The sequence below is a fragment of the Pseudorasbora parva genome, chromosome 6 (genome assembly GCF_024679245.1).
Source record: "Pseudorasbora parva isolate DD20220531a chromosome 6, ASM2467924v1, whole genome shotgun sequence".
NCBI lineage: Eukaryota > Metazoa > Chordata > Actinopteri > Cypriniformes > Gobionidae > Pseudorasbora > Pseudorasbora parva.
In genome coordinates, this window is record NC_090177.1 from 8170794 (window position 1) to 8189553 (window position 18760).

Sequence of the window (18760 nt, forward strand, 5' to 3'; positions counted from 1 at the left end):
GATAGATTAGAAAGAGAGAAAGAATTTCTTCAGGCCAAGCATGAATCAGAAATAGAAGAGATGAAGATGATAATGGAGAAAGAAAGACAAAATCATGACACAAAAAGGAGAAGAAGAGAGGATGACTTTACTGAAAAAGAGGAGCAAATGCAGAAACGTCAGGAGGAAATGCTAAAACAGATGCATGATGAGAGAAGGAAGATGGAGGACGAAAAACAAGATTGGATCAAACAGCATGAGATACTGACAAAAGGAATCCAGAATGAGAAATCTCAGAAAGAACAACTATGTAACATCTATGAAGAGAAAATGAAGTTAATAGAACAACAAAAGCAAGATGAACTAATGAGACTAAAACCAGTGGACTATGAAGAAGACAGAAGAAAAGAAACAGAAAACATGAAAAGATACTGCACACAAAACACCTCTTCTCAAAAGGCAAGTAATCAATTAAAACATAAGTGTCAAGGTTATTGGGAGGCTTAAAGGAACTGTATGTAAGAAATGTATTTCAATTAATCATAAAATGGCCCTGATATGTCACTAGACATTAAGAAATCATGTTAATTTCAAATACTTATATCACTGACAACAGTAGTCCGGCAAGGATATTGTCATTTAAAAGTTGTTGTTGCAGCCCTCAACTGATGTTGTCATGTTGTGTTTTGGCCTGAAGCTCCGCCCTCCACCTATCGACCAATCACAAAGTCAGTTGTGTTTCGGCATCCTGGTTGCCAGTTCTGCTCTAGTTACCACAGTGCAGATCTACAAACGTTCCTGCAGTCTATTGGGCAACCTCGAGTTAGGGGGAGAGGGGATACATCTGCAGTACCAGTTTTAGACACAATCTTACATACACTTCCTTTAATATTTAAGGGTGTTTTCACACAAAGTTCATTTGAGCACTCATTTTCAGTATTGGGCTGATATACCATGCATATGTGAGCACATCAAATGCTAATTTGTAAAAGGTCCCACTAACACACAACATTTAGAAACACCACCTCATAGGTACTGTAAGTCCATACGACAAACAGTTGAGTCAATTGCTGATGTTTCCTTTTAGGTTAATTTAAACATACTTAGTTTAGTTCTTTTAAGTGTATATATTTGAAACCACCATTAAGAGCTGAGTTTTTACATCTTACTGTGTTCATGTATTTATTAACAGAGAGATGAAACTTGCCAAAATCCAAAACTTGGACAAAAAAACGACGAAAAGTTAATGAAACTCTACCATAGACTAGATCTGACACAAAGGTTTCAAGATGAAAAAATGAGAACAACAGATATTCTTGAAATCACCAAGTCTTCATTTCAGCCTCAGGAACCACAGGAAGAGAATGAACTGGTAAACTCATTCCTACAAAAGTTGATGAATATGGACTACAGAGCAAGAAAAACAGTCATAAAACATAGAAAAAAAGACCACCAAGAAACACCTACTAAAAAGAAAGAATGTGAGGAAGAGGGTGCAAAGTACAACCCTGAAGAAAATCACTATGATATTCACCCAATGGATGTTCAGATGGCCGTGTTTCATTGTGCTGATGGTTTCCTAAAACAGCTGATAGTGACTAAACTCTCACAGTGTCAGTATTCACTGCCTCTGCTTGTTCCTGATCCATTCACTCAAGAGATTGAGTTTCCTCTCTGGACATTTAGACAAATCAACAAGAGCTGGAAGAAGACAAATACAAACAATGAGATCATTAGTCAAACTCAACCAGTCTACAAGGCTGAGACTCCAATGGTGGCTTTCTTCAGGTTTGGCTCAGTGTCTTCATCCAAGTCTCAGCTGATGAACGGCCTCATCAATGAGAAACACAACACATTCTTCCACAGGAACTGCTCAGGAAGCAGCAAAACCAGAATCCTGATGGATGGAGTGGTGGAGATCGCCTGGTACTGCCCTTCTGGGAAAAAGACTGACGCGTTTAATGACTGTGTTGCTTTCTGTAATCTTCATGGTGATGCAGCTGCCAATGAGAAACAATATGAGTTTCTGACCAGTATGTCTTCTGTGAATGTCCTCTTCTTACCTGATTTTGGACAGAAGAACCACTACCAGGGTTTGGTGAGATCACTTTTCAAGTCTCCTCAACCTCTCATTTGTCTGCTCACTGACAATCACTGTGATGAAACTGAACTGGGGAATGGAAAATTCATATTCAGTCTTTTGGACAAAAACCAGTCGGATTTATCTGATCAGATAATGGAGACGATCAGAGTGAGTTTGAGCAAACAGAAATTGACCTTCAAACTTGAAGATGTGGCCAAACACACAGGAATCAGAGTAGATGAGGAGGATCCAGAATGCCGAAAAGGGAAAGAGGCAGCAGTTCAGATCATGGGATTACTGAGAGGAAAGGATCCAACAACAGCAAAGGAAGCAAACCTGCCCTGTCAGGGGAAACTGTGGCATGACTGGTGTAAAAAGAACAAAGACCTGCATCATCTAGAAGGAGAAAATCTAGAGCAAGATAAAAGTACCAAACTGAAGAACATGAGAGACATAAGAGTAAAGCAGGTGGAACAAGGATTAAAAGATTTTATGATGACATTTATTGAAACAATGAAATCACAGAGTGACAATGAAAAAAAATATTTTCTCAGATGGATGATGAACCTGCTAGATGAGTTCACTTCAGAGAAGCTCTGTGATCTTCATAAGGAATATGACAAGAAATGGCATGAAGTCTCAGCACTGAGAACAAATCCTAACAAACTAGATAAACTGCAGACTGAACAAACAAACCTGGAAAACATATCAGAGCAAATCAATAGGACAAGCTTTGGCTTAGAGCACATCCTGAGAGAGTTTGGTCAGATCTATGAATCGTGGTCATCTGTGACGAACAAGGAAGGCCTGCAGTTTGACTTCTGTTCTCTCTCAAGTCTTGCAGCAGAGATGATGATCTCTGGATTTCCAATGGAGCTGATGGATGGAGATGCTGCTCATGTTCCTCTCACCTGGGTCACTGCTGTTCTAGGTGAACTTGTTAAGAAACTGGGAGACCGGAAAGTCTTTGTGTTGTCAATTCTAGGCATTCAGAGCTCTGGGAAATCCACCATGTTGAATGCCATGTTTGGACTGCAGTTTGCCGTCAGTGCTGGCAGATGCACCAGAGGAGCTTTCATGCAGCTGGTCAAAGTGTCAGAGGAGATGAAAACAGAGCTGAAGTTCGACTATATTCTGGTTGTTGATACTGAAGGACTTCGTGCACCAGAACTGGCTGGAAGCTCAACAACACATCGTGACAATGAAATGGCCACATTTGTTGTTGGTCTTGGAAATATGACCCTAATCAACATCTTTGGAGAAAACCCATCTGAGATGCAGGACATTCTTCAGATTGTTGTTCAGGCCTTCATGAGGATGAAGAACATCAGATTGAGTCCCAGTTGTATGTTTGTGCATCAGAATGTCTCAGATATCACAGCTGGAGAGAAAAACATGGAGGGAAGGAGACGACTGCAGGAGAAACTGGATGAAATGACCAAAATCGCTGCTAAAGAGGAAGTCTGTGATGCAGAAAGATTCAGTGACGTGATTGCGTTTGATGTACAGAATGATGTGAAGTATTTTGCTCAGCTCTGGGAGGGCAGCCCACCCATGGCACCACCAAACCCAAACTACTGCGAGAACATTCAAGAACTGAAGCAAAGTATTCTAACACATGCTTCAAAATCAGATGGCATAATGCTGACACACCTAAGAGACCGCATTCAAGATCTCTGGGAGGCTTTGCTGAATGAACAATTTGTGTTCAGCTTCAAAAATTCCCTGGAAATTGCAACATACAAAAAACTAGAGACCGAATACAGCAAGTGGACCTGGAGCCTTCGCAATGCAATGCTGGAGATTGAAAACAGACTACACAATAAAATAGAAAATGAAGCAATTCATGACATTGAAGAATTTCATCTTGAAAGAGAACTGAATCCAAAAACTGAAGAAGTGAAAAAGACAATGTCTAATTTCTTTGAGAAAGACAGAGACGCATCTGTACTAAATCAGTGGAAAACTTCATTTGAGATAAAAATCAAACAGCTTCAAGAAAACATTGTGAGGGAAAGTAAGAGGAAACTAAATGGGGTTCTTCAGCGGCGTCACCTGAAGAAAAAGATGGATGCTCAGAGGACACATCATGAAAACACACTCTTTGAAAAGAGCAAAGAATTTGCCTTAAAATTTAAAGATCAAGCAAATGATGAAAATGTCATGAAAACACAGTTTGATTTATTTTGGAAACAACAGACAGCTGAGATCATCAAAGACTCTCCTTTAGTCAAAGATATTGACATATTAAGAGATGTAGAAATGCTCCTCAGTAAGAGCAATGGAAGAATTCCTTTATCCCGTGCACATAAAAGCAGTCAGCACAAAGATATGATCTCTTTGCCAAGCTATTCAGAATATGTACATTTGAAGAAATCTAAAGGATTTACTAATTATTTTCAAAATATGTACAAAGGAGCTAAAGAGAGGATTGGTCATGTTTTATCTGAGAAAGATGAAGTCCAAATAAGATCCTTAATCACAGACATCACTGAACACACAGAAGAACTGATTCAGTCATTTAACATTGCAAAGATGGGCTACAACTTCAGCTGCATTCAACAACTCCTAAATTACATAAGGACAAGATTAAATGAGCATCAGGAAGAACCAAAAGTGAAATACTTGTTCAAGGGTGAATTCTTCATAGGTTTGGTACTTTGCATATTTCACAGAACAAACAAAACATTCACTGATCAATACAACATGTTCAGGGAAGCCAATGATCCTGTTCTCTATTTTGAGAGGAAAAGTGAAGAGTACTACAGGATTTTCCGGAAATACTGTCAAGGAACAACATCAGCTGCTATTTTTGGTGAATTTATTTGTAATAAACTGAAAGAGCCCATTCAGCAGAATGTTTACAAAAAAACTGCCAGAGATTTAGCAGATGAAATGATGACAAACTGTGAATCATTAAATGGGAACCGATCAAACCTGGAGAAACACATTCTGAGGACAATGGCAGTAAAACAGGATTTCAAAGCATACATGACCTACATTAACAATCCCAAAGAACACTTCAAGAATTTCATCAGAGCAGAAGTCAATAAGTACATTACTGAAAGATTTGAAGACAGAGTTCGGCACAAGATGGAAAACAGCATTAAACTGCTGGAGCAGAAGATCACACACGCAGCACATGAATCCACAGAGCGTTTTAATACAGGTGCTGATTTATGGTTGTGTCATTTCACACAACAGCTCTCTGATGTGCTGGTATTCTCTCTGAATGACTTCACTGGAGTTAATCATGATGATGTTGAAGTCAGCTTCCTAGAAGATGTGATAATGAATGAACTTCCTTCTATAATGTCTGACATACTCAGTAAATTCAGCACAGAAACTTTTCCAGTGAAGCTGGAACACACAGACAGACCAGATGAGCTTCTGATCGATCACTTCTGTCAGTGCTGTTGGGTTCAGTGTCCTTTCTGTGCAGCCATCTGCACCAACACAATAGAAGACCATCATGGAGATCACAGTGTTCCTTTCCATCGTAATAATGGACTTAATGGGTGGTTTTACAGAGGAACAAATAACCTATCTATTAACATCTGCACATCAGCAGTAGCCAGTGATCGATCTTTCTATCCAAATAGCTCAGATGATACAGTCCTCTGGAAGGAATACAGAAAAGGAGGTCCCAAATATGATGCATGGAGTATCACCCCGGATCTCTCTGAGCTGCCATACTGGAAGTGGTTTGTGTGCAGATTCCAGAAAGATCTGGAAAAGCACTACGGAAAAACCTACCAGGGGCACGGCAAGATTCCAGATGAATGGAGAAAATACTCTCAAAAGGAAGCTATTGAGAGTCTGGATAAATACATATAATGAAACAATTAACAAGGACTCTGATACACAATACACAGCTGAAATGAGATTATGTCTATACTTCAGAGAATGTGGCATATACTGAACTAAATATAGCATAACGAAACTGCTCAAAGAAGCTCAAAGAATATTCAAAATTTAAAAGAACGATATTCAAAGCTTTCTGTTCAACACCGCAGTAACTGATCTATACTTAAAGACAGTAGACGTTTAACGAATATAAAACATTTCAATTTTTAATTAATTTACTTTCACACAAGTTTGTCTCCTGTAGTTGTATACAGTCCCTGACAAAAGTCTTGTCGCTTGTGTACAAATTGACCAAAAGTGCCGCTGAAATATATTTCTAATCAAGATTTTTTTTAAAGAAATGGCTCATTTTAATTCCTCCAGCTTTTGTGATAATGTTTCAGTGAAAAACTAAACTACAAAAAGTATTCTAATATTCACAGCTTGGTAAAGCCCAGTAAGTCAATTTTTGCAAAGACATAAGTGTTGTCACCTTGTCATATGAGCTTCACCTGTGACTAATAATGGATCAATTAGGTCTCAAGTGTGTATAAAAAGAACCCCAGTATTCTAGACCTTCACATCAACTGCAACTAGACCTCTGCAAACATGCCTAAGATTCACCCTGAGACTAAAGTTTTGATTATCAAGAGGCTGAAGACCAGATCCACTGCTGATGTGGCAGACACCTTCAATGTGTCTCAGCGTCAAGTACAGGGGATAAAAAAAGATTTGAAGAGACTGGAGATGTTTTTGACATGCCCAGGTCAGGCAGACCCCGCAAGACAACTGCTCGAGAGGACCGTTTGTTGGCTCGAAAATTCAAGGCCAGCCCATTTTCCACTGCAGCAGAGCTCCACGAGACCTGGTCACCTGAAGTCCCTGTGTCAACCAGAACAGTTTGTTGGATTCTGTCTCGAAATGGCCTCCATGGTCGAATCAGTGCCCAGAAGCCAGCACTAAACAAAAGACAATTGAAAAACCGTGTGGCATTTGCCAAGGCCCACAGCCTGCTAAAAGGATGGACGCAGGAAAAGTGGCAGAAGGTGGATTTTTCAGATGATTCTTCTGTTGAATTACACCACAGACGCCACAAATATTGCAGGAGACCTACTGGTGCCCGAATGGATCCGAGATTCACCCAGAAAACAGTGAAGTTTGGTGGCGGAAAAATCATGGTCTGGGGTTACATCCAGTATGGGGGTTTGCGAGAGATCTGCAGGGTGGAAGGCAACATCAATAGTCTAAAATACCAAGAAATCTTAGCTACCTCTTATATTCCCAACCATAAAAGAGGCCAAATTCTGCAGCAGGACGGTGCTCCATTGCATACTTCCATCTCCACATCAAAGTTCCTCAAGGCGAAGAAGATCAAGATGCTCCAGGATAGGCCAGCCCAGTCACCAGACATGAACATCATTGAGCATATGTGGGGTAGGATGAAAGAGGACGCATGGAAGATGAAACCAAAGAATATTGATGAACTCTGGGAGGCATGCAAGACTGCTTTCTTAGCTATTCCTGATGACTTCATCAATAAATTGTATGAATCCTTGCCAAACCGCATGGATACAGTCCTTCAAGCTCATGGAAGTCATACAAGATATTACATTTGGATCTCACAGCACCACAACTTAATTTGCTGACATATTTTTGTATTTGCAGTAAATTTGTTCAATTTCTGTATAGGCGACAAAACTTTTGTCTTGCCAAAATTTGACCTTTCTGTCTTGATTAAATGATAAATATTTTTTTCTATGAAAATTATTTATTTCAGTGCATTAAACATCATTTGGGAGGGTTTTAGCTTTTCATATGAGCTATTTCTAACACCAATTAATTAAATATAGCTGCAAGCAGCCATTATCGGGGCCAAGCGCAAGAAAAGCAAACAAGGAAGCCAGCAGCAGACCAACTGCAAAAATAATAAAGACATTTGTAGACAATTTTTAAGCAAAAAAAGAGACAACAAGACATGCCAGCATGGCTGGAAGTGTCAAACCAACTGCAACAATGAGCCATTAAAGACTTATTAACTTGATTTTAGGCAAAATAGCAGTACAATTTGAAATAGTCATCAAGCGCAAAGAAGACAAGACATGCCAGCATGGCTGGAAGTCTCAAATCAACTGCAACAATGAGCTTTTAAAGACTTCTTAAGTTGATTTTAGGCAAAATAGCTGTACAATTTTAAATACAGTCAATAATAATGATTTAATGGTTTATCACTTTCGACCAATAGGTGTTACGACCACTGTTGCGAAACTAATGTGGCGTAGTTAGACTGAGATGTCAATGACACATGCAAAGTTTGGTGTCAACATGTCAAAGCATTGCAGAGATACAGCCTCAAGAGTCATTTTTGCATCATAGCTCAACTCTGTTGCAGTGGTATATGACAACTGTTTTGTCTATCAACATCCATAACTATTTGTCGGCATGGTCTGAAGACGATACGGTTCAATTTTGGGTGAAAATCGGAAAAACGGTCTAGGATGAGTTTGAAAAAGTAGGTTTTTAACAAATAACAAGACGGATGACAGATAGGTTTGCAAAATATGGCAAAATTGGTATCCATGTTCTCAGCATGAGCCATTGAATGTATTATGACCAGTTTCATTACAATGGGTTAATTTAATCAAAAGTTATTTGCAGTTCTGTACATTTACTTACAACTTTTGACCACAAGGTGGCACTGCCCCAAAACTTTTTGAGTACCTTCAGGACATAGAGCGGAAGACACATACCGAGTTTTGTGATGATACGCTAATGCATTCGTAAATTATAGCATTAGCATTTTAAACCATAATACTGCATTGAAGTCAATGGGAATTTCATGTTTTGTTTTATTAAACCGCCACCAAGAGGCACAATCCCACCAATTTTTTTATGTGTCCTCATAGTGAGCCCATGCATATGTGTGTCGAGTTTGGTGAAAATATCTCATTTTGTTTTGGAGTTATAGACATTTATATGAAAAAACACGTAAAAAATGACTGACACCTGACTTTGATTGGATTTTACTACCCCTTACTATCAATATTTTGCCATTTGGGCATTAGCGTATAGCTATCGACCTATGTTTCCGAACTTCTGACGCTGGTTTCGTCTTGATCGGACTAGTGGTTTCCAAGATATCAGCAAATGTTTTTTAAGCGCTAAATTACAACGCTGCGCAAACCATATGCGGAAACCTGGCAAGTCTGGTATCGTTGGACTCGGCAAGGATTCAGGAGACCAAAAAACATACTCTCATCAAAATATGTCAACCACACTTAAAGTTATAAGCGTTTGGGAAAAAAATTCTCCACTAGGTGGCGCTATTTCGAAACTTCTCAGGCTACTTCAGGGCATTGTGGTGATGACCCATACCAAGTTTCATAACAATCCGTTCATGCGTTCATAAAATACAGCATTTTAGCACATAATTCAAAATGGTGACATCCAAAATGGCCGACATGGTAAAATCGAATATCACTCGACTCGGCATGACGCCCTGAATCTAATGAGACCAATTTATTGATTTTTGGATAAACGGTTCAGAAGTTATAATCAAAAATAGGCATTTTTCGTATCTCCAGACCAGTAGGTGGCGCTGCGCCGAAACACTGCATGCTGCCTCAGGTCATGCTTGTGATGACATGTACCAAGTTTGGTTTGAATACGATAAAGCGTTGCGGAGATATTGCCTTAAGTGTGTTTTCGCAAACGTTACGTAAAATATTTTTGCGCGTCTATCGAAAACGATTTGGCGAATCAACACGATTTGCAAGATTTTTTGTCGGCATGGTCGGAAGATGATCTGTTTCAATTTTGGTGAAAATCGGAGCAACGGCTTAGGAGGAGTTCGAAAAAGTAGGTTTTTCAGAAAATTCAAAATGGCGGGAAAATTTGCATACCGGAAAATGACATCATAGGGTGCAATCGAATCGGCCTGAGCCAAGGAATCAGAGGGAAAAAGAATTTTGTTTCTAGCCCTTAGAGGTCAAAAGTTATAACCATAAACATGAGTGAAACTTTGGACAGGTGGTGGCGCTAGAGGGATTGAGTTAGAGGCACCAAATTTGCTATAATGACAGCTCATACTGGCCTCTATGAGTGTGCCAAATTTCACAACTTTTTACCAAACGGTTCTATGGGCTGCCATAGACTTCCAGAGCGGAAAAAGAAGAAGAAGAAGAAGAAGAATAATAAGAACACTAACGATTTCAATAGGTGCCTCCGCACCTTCGGTGCTTGGCCCCTAATTAAAAGTCAGGTTAATATCAGGTATTTCTAGAAAATAGATAAGCGACAAGACTTTTGTCAGGGACTGTATAGCTGATTTATCTCATAAGGATGCATTTGGTTAATAATTAACGTTAGAGGCGAGCGGTAGTAAAAGCCTGGCGGTGATCAGCTTCAGCTCCAACAGCAATGCACAGAACTGTTACACAACATTAATGAGAACACTATTGTAATAAAACATTGTGATTGTTAAGTATTTGGGTTTATTTGCCGTGTTTTTCATTGCGTTGATCCAGGAAGAGCGCATGCACAACACGAGTCACGCATTCTGACTCGCGCATGTAACTAGTTCAAGTTCACTTCTGCATTCGCATCAGATTGTGCTGAAGTAATTTGTAATATTGCATTTATTTTGTAACGTTATGTATGTGATCAATCATAAAGGATGCATTTCTTTTAGTGAAATAAAACGCACTAACAAATGGCTTCAGTCAGTGATGGCTACTGGTTTTCATTCAGTGCTTCGGCTTTAGCGCATACAGAGCAATGAATAATAACGATGATTGGGACGATCATATTATATAACAGAAATGAGAACACTATTTTAATAAATGTTTGTAAATTAATTGGGTTTAGGTGCCGTGTTCAGAGCGTTGTTCCAGGAAGAATACCACGCATCTCCCATTCTGAATTTGAATATCAGACACTCAATTCAAGTTCACTTGTGCATTCGCATCATTTTGTGAAGATATATAATTTGTAATATTTTGTTAACTTTATATAAATCTGATTAATCTCATATAGGAAGCTTTTTGTTGAGTTAAATAATGCGCTAACAAAGAGCTTCAGTGTAACTTACCGGTGTTGATTCAGCGCATCCGCTTCAGCTCACACAGTTCAAACAACGCACGACTAATAATAACTATGATTGGGACTGTCACATTACATAACATTAATGAAAACAATATTTTAATAAATCGTTTTGAATTAATTGGGTTTAGGTGACGTTTCAGCACGTTGCTCTTGGAGGTGCGTCCACACATTCTGAATAACAGATCTGAGGCGGCGTTCGTGTTGTATTACATGTTATATTTGGTTATTAAATAAGTCATTTAATTAAATTTTAAATAACATCGACTAATTTTACAATCCCATAGCCCTTTGTTTAGATTAAAAAATCCTTCTCATTCATTTGGTGAAGAACATGGCGTTTTGAGCAGCATTGCACATAGGCCTACTGTCATGCTGTCGGCTATAAGCCACTGCTAGACGCATATTTCAGTATTATTTATGGTTAACCATTAATCGATTAATTGATCGTTAATTTAAACGACGATCGATCATGGGAATTTGTGAAAATTGACATCCCTACTTCTAACAGCAGCTGCAGTGATGCGATGACTTTACTAATTAATGATTGGCTCTTTCGTTTAGAAGGCGAGGCTTATTCACCATATTGGGCAGAAGTAATCAGAGTGCACCGTCTTCCTATATAGCCTATAAAGCCTTTGCAATGATCCACTCTGCATAAAGGTCCTGTACTATAAAACAAATTGTATAAAAAACAGCAACTCTCAACTAGCATAAACCAGGTACAGTTGGTACAGGGGTATTGAAACACCTTAAATAACTTGTGTGCGCATCAAGTCTGATCTGTGATATTTGCTTTGCATGTATATCAGTGGCCTCTTCAATCGTGGGAAATTTGAGGCTACATTTCTCCAGTTGTAAGATATTGGCAAAACCTTTTTTTCTAAGGTAAGTTTTTCCCTTCACCAATATCAAGCATCAGAGACCAACCAACCCATCGAATGTCAAACCGAACAGCTTGTGCTTTGATCATCTTACTAAGCGGGTGACCCACGTGATGACCTGACATGACGTCAGCATCTTGAAATTAGCTGTTGTTGTTTTTTTACCATGTAAGTATCCAAGCTGATGTGTAAATACTCTAAATTGACATTGCAGAGATATACCTAAAATACTACTTTTAACCCTTAAAAGCATACCCCGTCTTTTTGCAAATTGCATATGTAAATATGAATATATTAAAATGACAAGTTCTAACAGAAAAAAATCTACAGAAAATAACTAAAACATTAAAATATTACAAATAAATGTTTCTTTAGCTATAACCTAGAAACATGTAAGTAAATGTCAGGTAACAGACTGCACGTCCCATTTGTTAACAAGGATTTATTAGCTTATTTAGCTAGCTTACATGAATGATATGCAATATACATTTTACACCGTGTAATAATAGTTGATCAATACGGTTGTATCTTAATCATTCATGTTAGTTCATAGTGCATAAAAAAGGTTAACAAATAAAACTAACAATGAATAATACTTCTACAGCATTTATTAACCTTACTTAATGTTACAAATGGAATATTGGATATAATGGATTAGAATGGATTACTGTATTATATTAAAGAGCATATTGCAGGTAAAAAATTTTTTTAGATAAACATATAACCTTGTATGAAAATGCCATATGAAAAGGTAATGCAGGATTTAAAATGTTTTTAAAAGACATAAGAGCACAAATTTAGCAGATAAAGTGGCCGTTTCGTTGGCTGTTTGTAAAACCGCAGTTTTTTTCAACATCGCGTCATATTACGTCACGAGAGGGAGTCGTCTGCCAAGCTCTGCATTGGCTCAGTGCAGAATAGGTTGGTATTCTGTAGTAATCAGTGTATTTTCGGTAGTTTTTCTATTTAAATTTATCATTGTAATGGAAAATGATAGTGTCCAGCCTGTCAGGACATTGAGTCCACAGGTTTCCTAAAAAAAAAAATTAGAAAAGCTGCATTGTGGCGTTTTGTGCAGGTGAAGAGACGGTACTTCACTTCTGCATCTGCTTTGACACACGCGGTGGTGTGTGTGTGTGTGTGTGTTCACTTTACACCGCGGATTATCAGCGATATGATGAAGTTTAACATTGCAATACTCATGTAGTTAAAGGATAATATTAAATGATTAAATACTCACACGCAATGCTTCTTGGCTATTGTTTTTACATTAATCAATTTCAACATTGATTAATACAAAGTATGTAGGCTACATAAACACACATGCATAGTCTCACACTTTTAAAAAAAAGTCAGGAATTATGTGCTGATAATATTTTATTCAAGCGTATATACATCGTTCACTCAAATACATACTCAAAATGTCATACATCCCCACACTATCGACAGTGAATCGGCACAAAATAAACCCATAACACAGAATGAGTGAATAAAGGATCACAATAACACGTTATACTGTCTGTGGCTCAGCCGCGGCGGGTGGTGTGACGGTCGGTCACGGATCTGTCATACGATCAGCTCGGAGAAACCGCGTGAACTGAGCACCGTAACTGAGGCGATCCGGGCGAACACACACACATACACACACACACATACACGAGCATTCGCGTTAAACAGAGACTGAAGACTCAAACCAGAGACTCAATGTTGCTGCTAGCTTTAGATAGAAAACATTACTTGTGTGCAAATGTGCGTATGTATGTGTGTGTGTGTGTCATGGTGTGTGTGTGTGTGTGTAAAAAGGCACTGTAATGGTTGCAGCAACTGAGCTATAGCATAATAATACTCATACATCTAGCCTGTGACATTGTTGTGCATGATTTGGCAATAGGTGAGAGCCATGCTGAAAATCAAGCCGACTCCCGATTTTTTTTGATTTTGTATGTTTAAAAAATATCGTGAGAGAGGGAGGTGCGAGAAACGCTCGGCTCGTCGTGTTTTTCCTCACATGCTGCGAGCCACAACCATACGAGCATCCACAATGTCCACGCGAGGGAAAAACATCGTCTGCGAGCTCATATGTCAGCAAAAACAGCACCGGGTAACGTTACGCCCCGCGCCCGGCTTTAACGTCTAATGTGGACGGCGAGTGTGACTTAACCAGATGGTCTGAACTTATTATTAGTTTCTGTTATTGGTATCAATACTCCTAGATGACCAATAGCAGCTTTGCGATTGCCTGATACATAATTATCTGTAAGTATTGTAATCTGAGCACAGTGTTAGCGTATAATGTTATGAGCCGACTCTCTCACCTGCTCTGTTTTCCACTGTTTCTCCTCACACAACAACTCAAATCCTCTCTTCTGATCGTTGTTCTGTCTAATCCTGGCCTGTCCCTTATTGTGTGTCATAATTGCATGGCTGTGGTCTGCCATATGAGTTTTAATAAACATTTATAATTTCCTCAGCGTACGAACTGCCATTGCGATTCATTGTTTTCCTATGGTTGAAAGTCACGGCACTCCCTCTCGTTATGTCACTTCCGGTTTGCGCATTTTTAGATGCGGAAGTAAAATTTTCTCACAAAAACGACTCAAAAAGCCTTATTAGCGTATTTACAAGTATATTTTAAAGAAATTCTAGGTCCTACATTATTTTTCTATACACTGACTCACTGGAGTCTCTAACCTGCAATATGCTCTTTAAGTGTTATTTCATATAAATCCAAACTGTTTGCTTTTTTAGAACACTTGACAGTTTTCTTATCAAAATAACAAAATATGTATTGAAATCGAATGCGTTTCTGATGTGTTTATATTTCTGTCGGATGCATGGCCATACAGTCTGGTTTCTTACATCACTTGTTACATCGCTTTAACTGCTTGAGGTAAATGTTGCTGCTAATGTTAGCATCCTCTCAGCCTCGAAGACAAAGTAAAGTACATACATACTGCTGTTATTTCGCTGCTAAAGTTTCTAGTCACAAAAAAAAAACGTTATAATGATTTGGCATCATGTACTGAAGTGTTCTGTATTCATACCGTTTCTCTGTTGGTGTTTTAAACGCGTGTCAGATGTGTCAGCGCGCTCTGTGCAGCTCAGTGAAGCGCGCAGCCTCACGTGTTAATGTAAACCAAGCCTGCAGGCTCCCTCTCATTTACTGAAGCTTTCGCGCCTCGATCGCCCCCCGGTGACCGGTCCCAGTATAGGTCCCATTAGAAAACCCTCTGTGTTTTCTAATGGACGCGAGGCAAACTAAATAATAAAATTACACTTCAAAAATGTTTCCCCAAAGTTAGTTTATGTCACTGAAGGCAGTTATCATCACGATGATTTCATTTCAGGTGTTCGTTTTAAAAATAAGTTTACTTTGAGTTAGTTATTTGATGCTATAAAAACGGGGGGTGTGACGTCATAATTGACAGCTGAGACTGACGGCTTCTCTGAGTGAAGTTGTCACTGAGGCACTAACGGACTTTTTTCAAAAATTTTGGGAGCAGATTAGAGCTTTAGCTTTAATTTCTACATTTCCATAACTATTTATTTCACACCAACATTATTAATTGTTCTGCATCTGCGAGAGTGTGGGCGGGCTTTTGATATCGCGACTGTACTTCCTGCTCTACTTCCTGAGCTCTACTGCGCAACTCCAGTCCCGAAATCGCTACTGCGCAGACTCGGTCCCAAGATGTCCGCGCCGTGCAAGGGCGCCTGAAAGCTTCAAATCTGCCAAGCGGAAACGGATGATGTCGAGTCGTCCATATTTTTTTACGGTCTATGATGTAAACAGTGATAGTTTTTTATTTGGCCTCTAGAGGCCGCTCTCGCTCTATATAATGCCAGCAGACCCTTCTCAGAGCTCTCGTAGGCTACTGTGTAATGACAGCACCCTTCAGCTGCTACCACAATGGACGCAAAAAGGAAAAACTATCGGTATTGATTTTTCACGATAACCGAATGTTCCACCAATCAGCTATCAGTGCCGATTGCCGATGAATCGGTCGACCTCTACTTCCCATAAAAAATTTTTTTGTTGTTGTAAAAAATTGTATAGGGTCAGTAACAAGCCGAGGTGCGTCACTTGAAGCTGTCGGCAATCAAAATATTGATTATGAATATGAAGATGTTGAAAATTATAGTTTTGATATTTTTGAGATTGTGAACGTACTCATCATTAGCTCTGATTAGGACAGTGATGATGGGATAAAACATCTGCTCAAACTGAACCCTTCCAAGCTCCAAAATATTACAAAATATGCTTCATTTCATTCTTTTGTAATTGTAACTATAATATCAGGAGATTTTATATTATTGCAACAGGTAGAGAGATCCATCCGTGTTAGATATACAGTAGATCCAGGTCACTAAACACCCCAATATATAATAATGATTGTCGAAAGATTCATGCATTTAATGGGTTAACTGTACATATAAGACTACTGTTAATTAATGTCTTTGTATTTTTCCATATTTTATTTATATTTAGGCTTTATCATTTATATGTAATCGTTTTCTTTTTTTGTTGTTATTAGTCAAATAGATGAACTATATATTGTCTGCTATACTGTTTTACAAGTTAGAGTTAACATTTTTGAAGATAGAGAGTATAATTTCAAAGTATTCAGTGTCATGGGACCATGTTGCCATTCATTTTCCACTGACCTTTCGCTGTATAGGTACTGAGAAAAATGCAGTTAAGATTATTCAATAAGCACATATATTTTTATTGAACATACAGTTTATGTTCTTCATGATTTTGTCTCCTTCCTTCTGATGTTCCCTCTGCTGACTCTAGGGCTGAGGACATCAGAATGAACTCTGATATGAATATCTTCTGCAGAGAGAGAGAGGTCATGTCAACTCAACACTGGATCTAACATGCATTTTTACTCTCTCTCTCATCTTGTAATCATTATCATTGAATACTGTGCTAGAGGGGCATAACGTGTTTTGCATCATATGGTTAGAATTCATTATAATCTTCCCAAATCCTTGTTAATGTACATTAAGACTTCATCCCAGTCTGTAAGATTGCATATTTTAATATTAGAAACCATATATATATATATATATATATATATATATATATATATATATATATATATATATATATATATATATATATATATATATATATATATATATATATATGAATATGAATTTGTTTCTGGATAATATGGATTTTGTTTTCACAGTTCTCCCATGACTCTGAAAATAAACAATAGACAACTAAACAAAATAACATGTAATTTACTTGAGGTTTTACTATAAATCTGTCTATTAAAATATGTACTAATTTAAATTAACAAATCATTATTATTTTTACATATATTAATGAACAAAGACTAGTTTCATCCTGAGTTTTTGAACAGATCTCTTGACTGAATTACATAATGAGACCTAATAATTTAGACTTGTCACAGACTCTAAGTCCCTTATGCTCACCAAAGCAGCATTTATTTGCTTAAAAACACAGTAAAACATTCAAATTGTTTAAAACAGTTTTAAATGTTAATACATTTTAAAATGTAACGTATGCTGATTTGCTGAAGTGCTGCTTAAGATTTTTCTGGATTTAGTATTGTATTGTTTTTTTCAGTATTCTTTGATGAGTGTGTTTACAACATTAATTTGAAACTCTTTTGTAAGATTATAAATGTCTTTACTGTCATGTTTGATCAATTTAATGCATCCTTGCTGAATAAAAAGGACGAACTCATAGGTAATTATGCTTGTAAGTGTTTGGAGACATTCACAGAGACGGTGCTGAGAGTGACACACCTGCAGAGAGATCTTATCTGACAGGATTTCAAACCTCGCCCTCTGGTGTAGAGTTCCTGTGTAGATAACCAGCAGCCATATCACCCTGTAGCTCAAGACTGGTTTCCCACTGAAGCTAAGCAGGGCTGAGCCTGGTCAGTACCTGGATGGGAGACCAACTGGGAAAACCAGGTAGCTGCTGGTAGAGGTGTTAGTGAGGCCAGCAGGGGGTGCTCACCCTGTGGTCTGTGTGGGTCCTAACACCCCAGTATAGTGATGGGGACACTATACTGTCAAAAGAGCACCGTCTTTCGGATGAGACGTTAAACCGAGGTCCTGACTCTCTGTGGTCATTAAAAATCCCAGGATGTCTTTCGGAAAAAAGAGTAGGGGTGTAACCCCGGCATCCTGGCCAAATTTGCCCATTGGCCCCTGTCCATCATGGCCTCCTAATAATCCCCATATCCTGATTGGCTTCATCACTCAGTCTCCTCTCCACCAATCAGCTGGTGTGTGGTGGGCGTTCTGGCGCAATATGGCTGCCGTCGCATCATCCAGGTGGATGCTGCACATTGGTGGTGGTTGAGGAGATTCCCCCCTTCTATGTAAAGCGCTTTGAGTGCCTTGAAAAGCGCTATATAAATTGAACGCATTATTATTATTTATTATTATTCCTGGAGTTGAGAAGACACTAAAAAAGAAAGAATGGGTGGTCACAACATGCACAGACAGCTCTGCAGACTCCTTGCACAGATACATAATGTACAAAAATTGCCTCAGAACATCTAAGTGAAATACGTCCAATAACTTTTATTTGCTTTCTAGAAGTGGGAATCAAATACATTCAAATACATCATATACATTTTATCAGTCATTGGTCGACACCTAGTGGAATAACATTGAATCTTCATTTAAAGCAAAGGTCATTTACTATTTTAATCAGCATAAACTTTTATTCCGATACTTTCATTTTTATGTTATGTTTACAATACAGAAATAGCCAGCTTTTAATGAATAATAGTTCAAACAAGCCTAAAAATGTTTACTTCTAAGTCTCCAGTGCAGCTCGCCCACCGAAAAATAGCCTATTACTTATTAGTTCTGATGT

General features: G+C 38.4%; 1 protein-coding gene and 1 pseudogene across 1 annotated transcript; both read left to right on the plus strand.

Annotated features, from left to right (window-relative positions):
* Positions 1-1225: 1225 nt before the first annotated feature.
* Positions 1226-5899, plus strand: LOC137079144 (interferon-induced very large GTPase 1-like). The gene has a single exon (XM_067447109.1). The coding sequence runs from the start codon at positions 1226-1228 to the stop codon at positions 5897-5899; it is 4674 nt and encodes a 1557-aa protein (XP_067303210.1).
* An 11841-nt stretch (positions 5900-17740) lies between these two features.
* LOC137080289 (5S ribosomal RNA) lies at positions 17741-17857 on the plus strand (annotated as a pseudogene).
* The last annotated feature ends 903 nt before the right edge of the window (positions 17858-18760 follow it).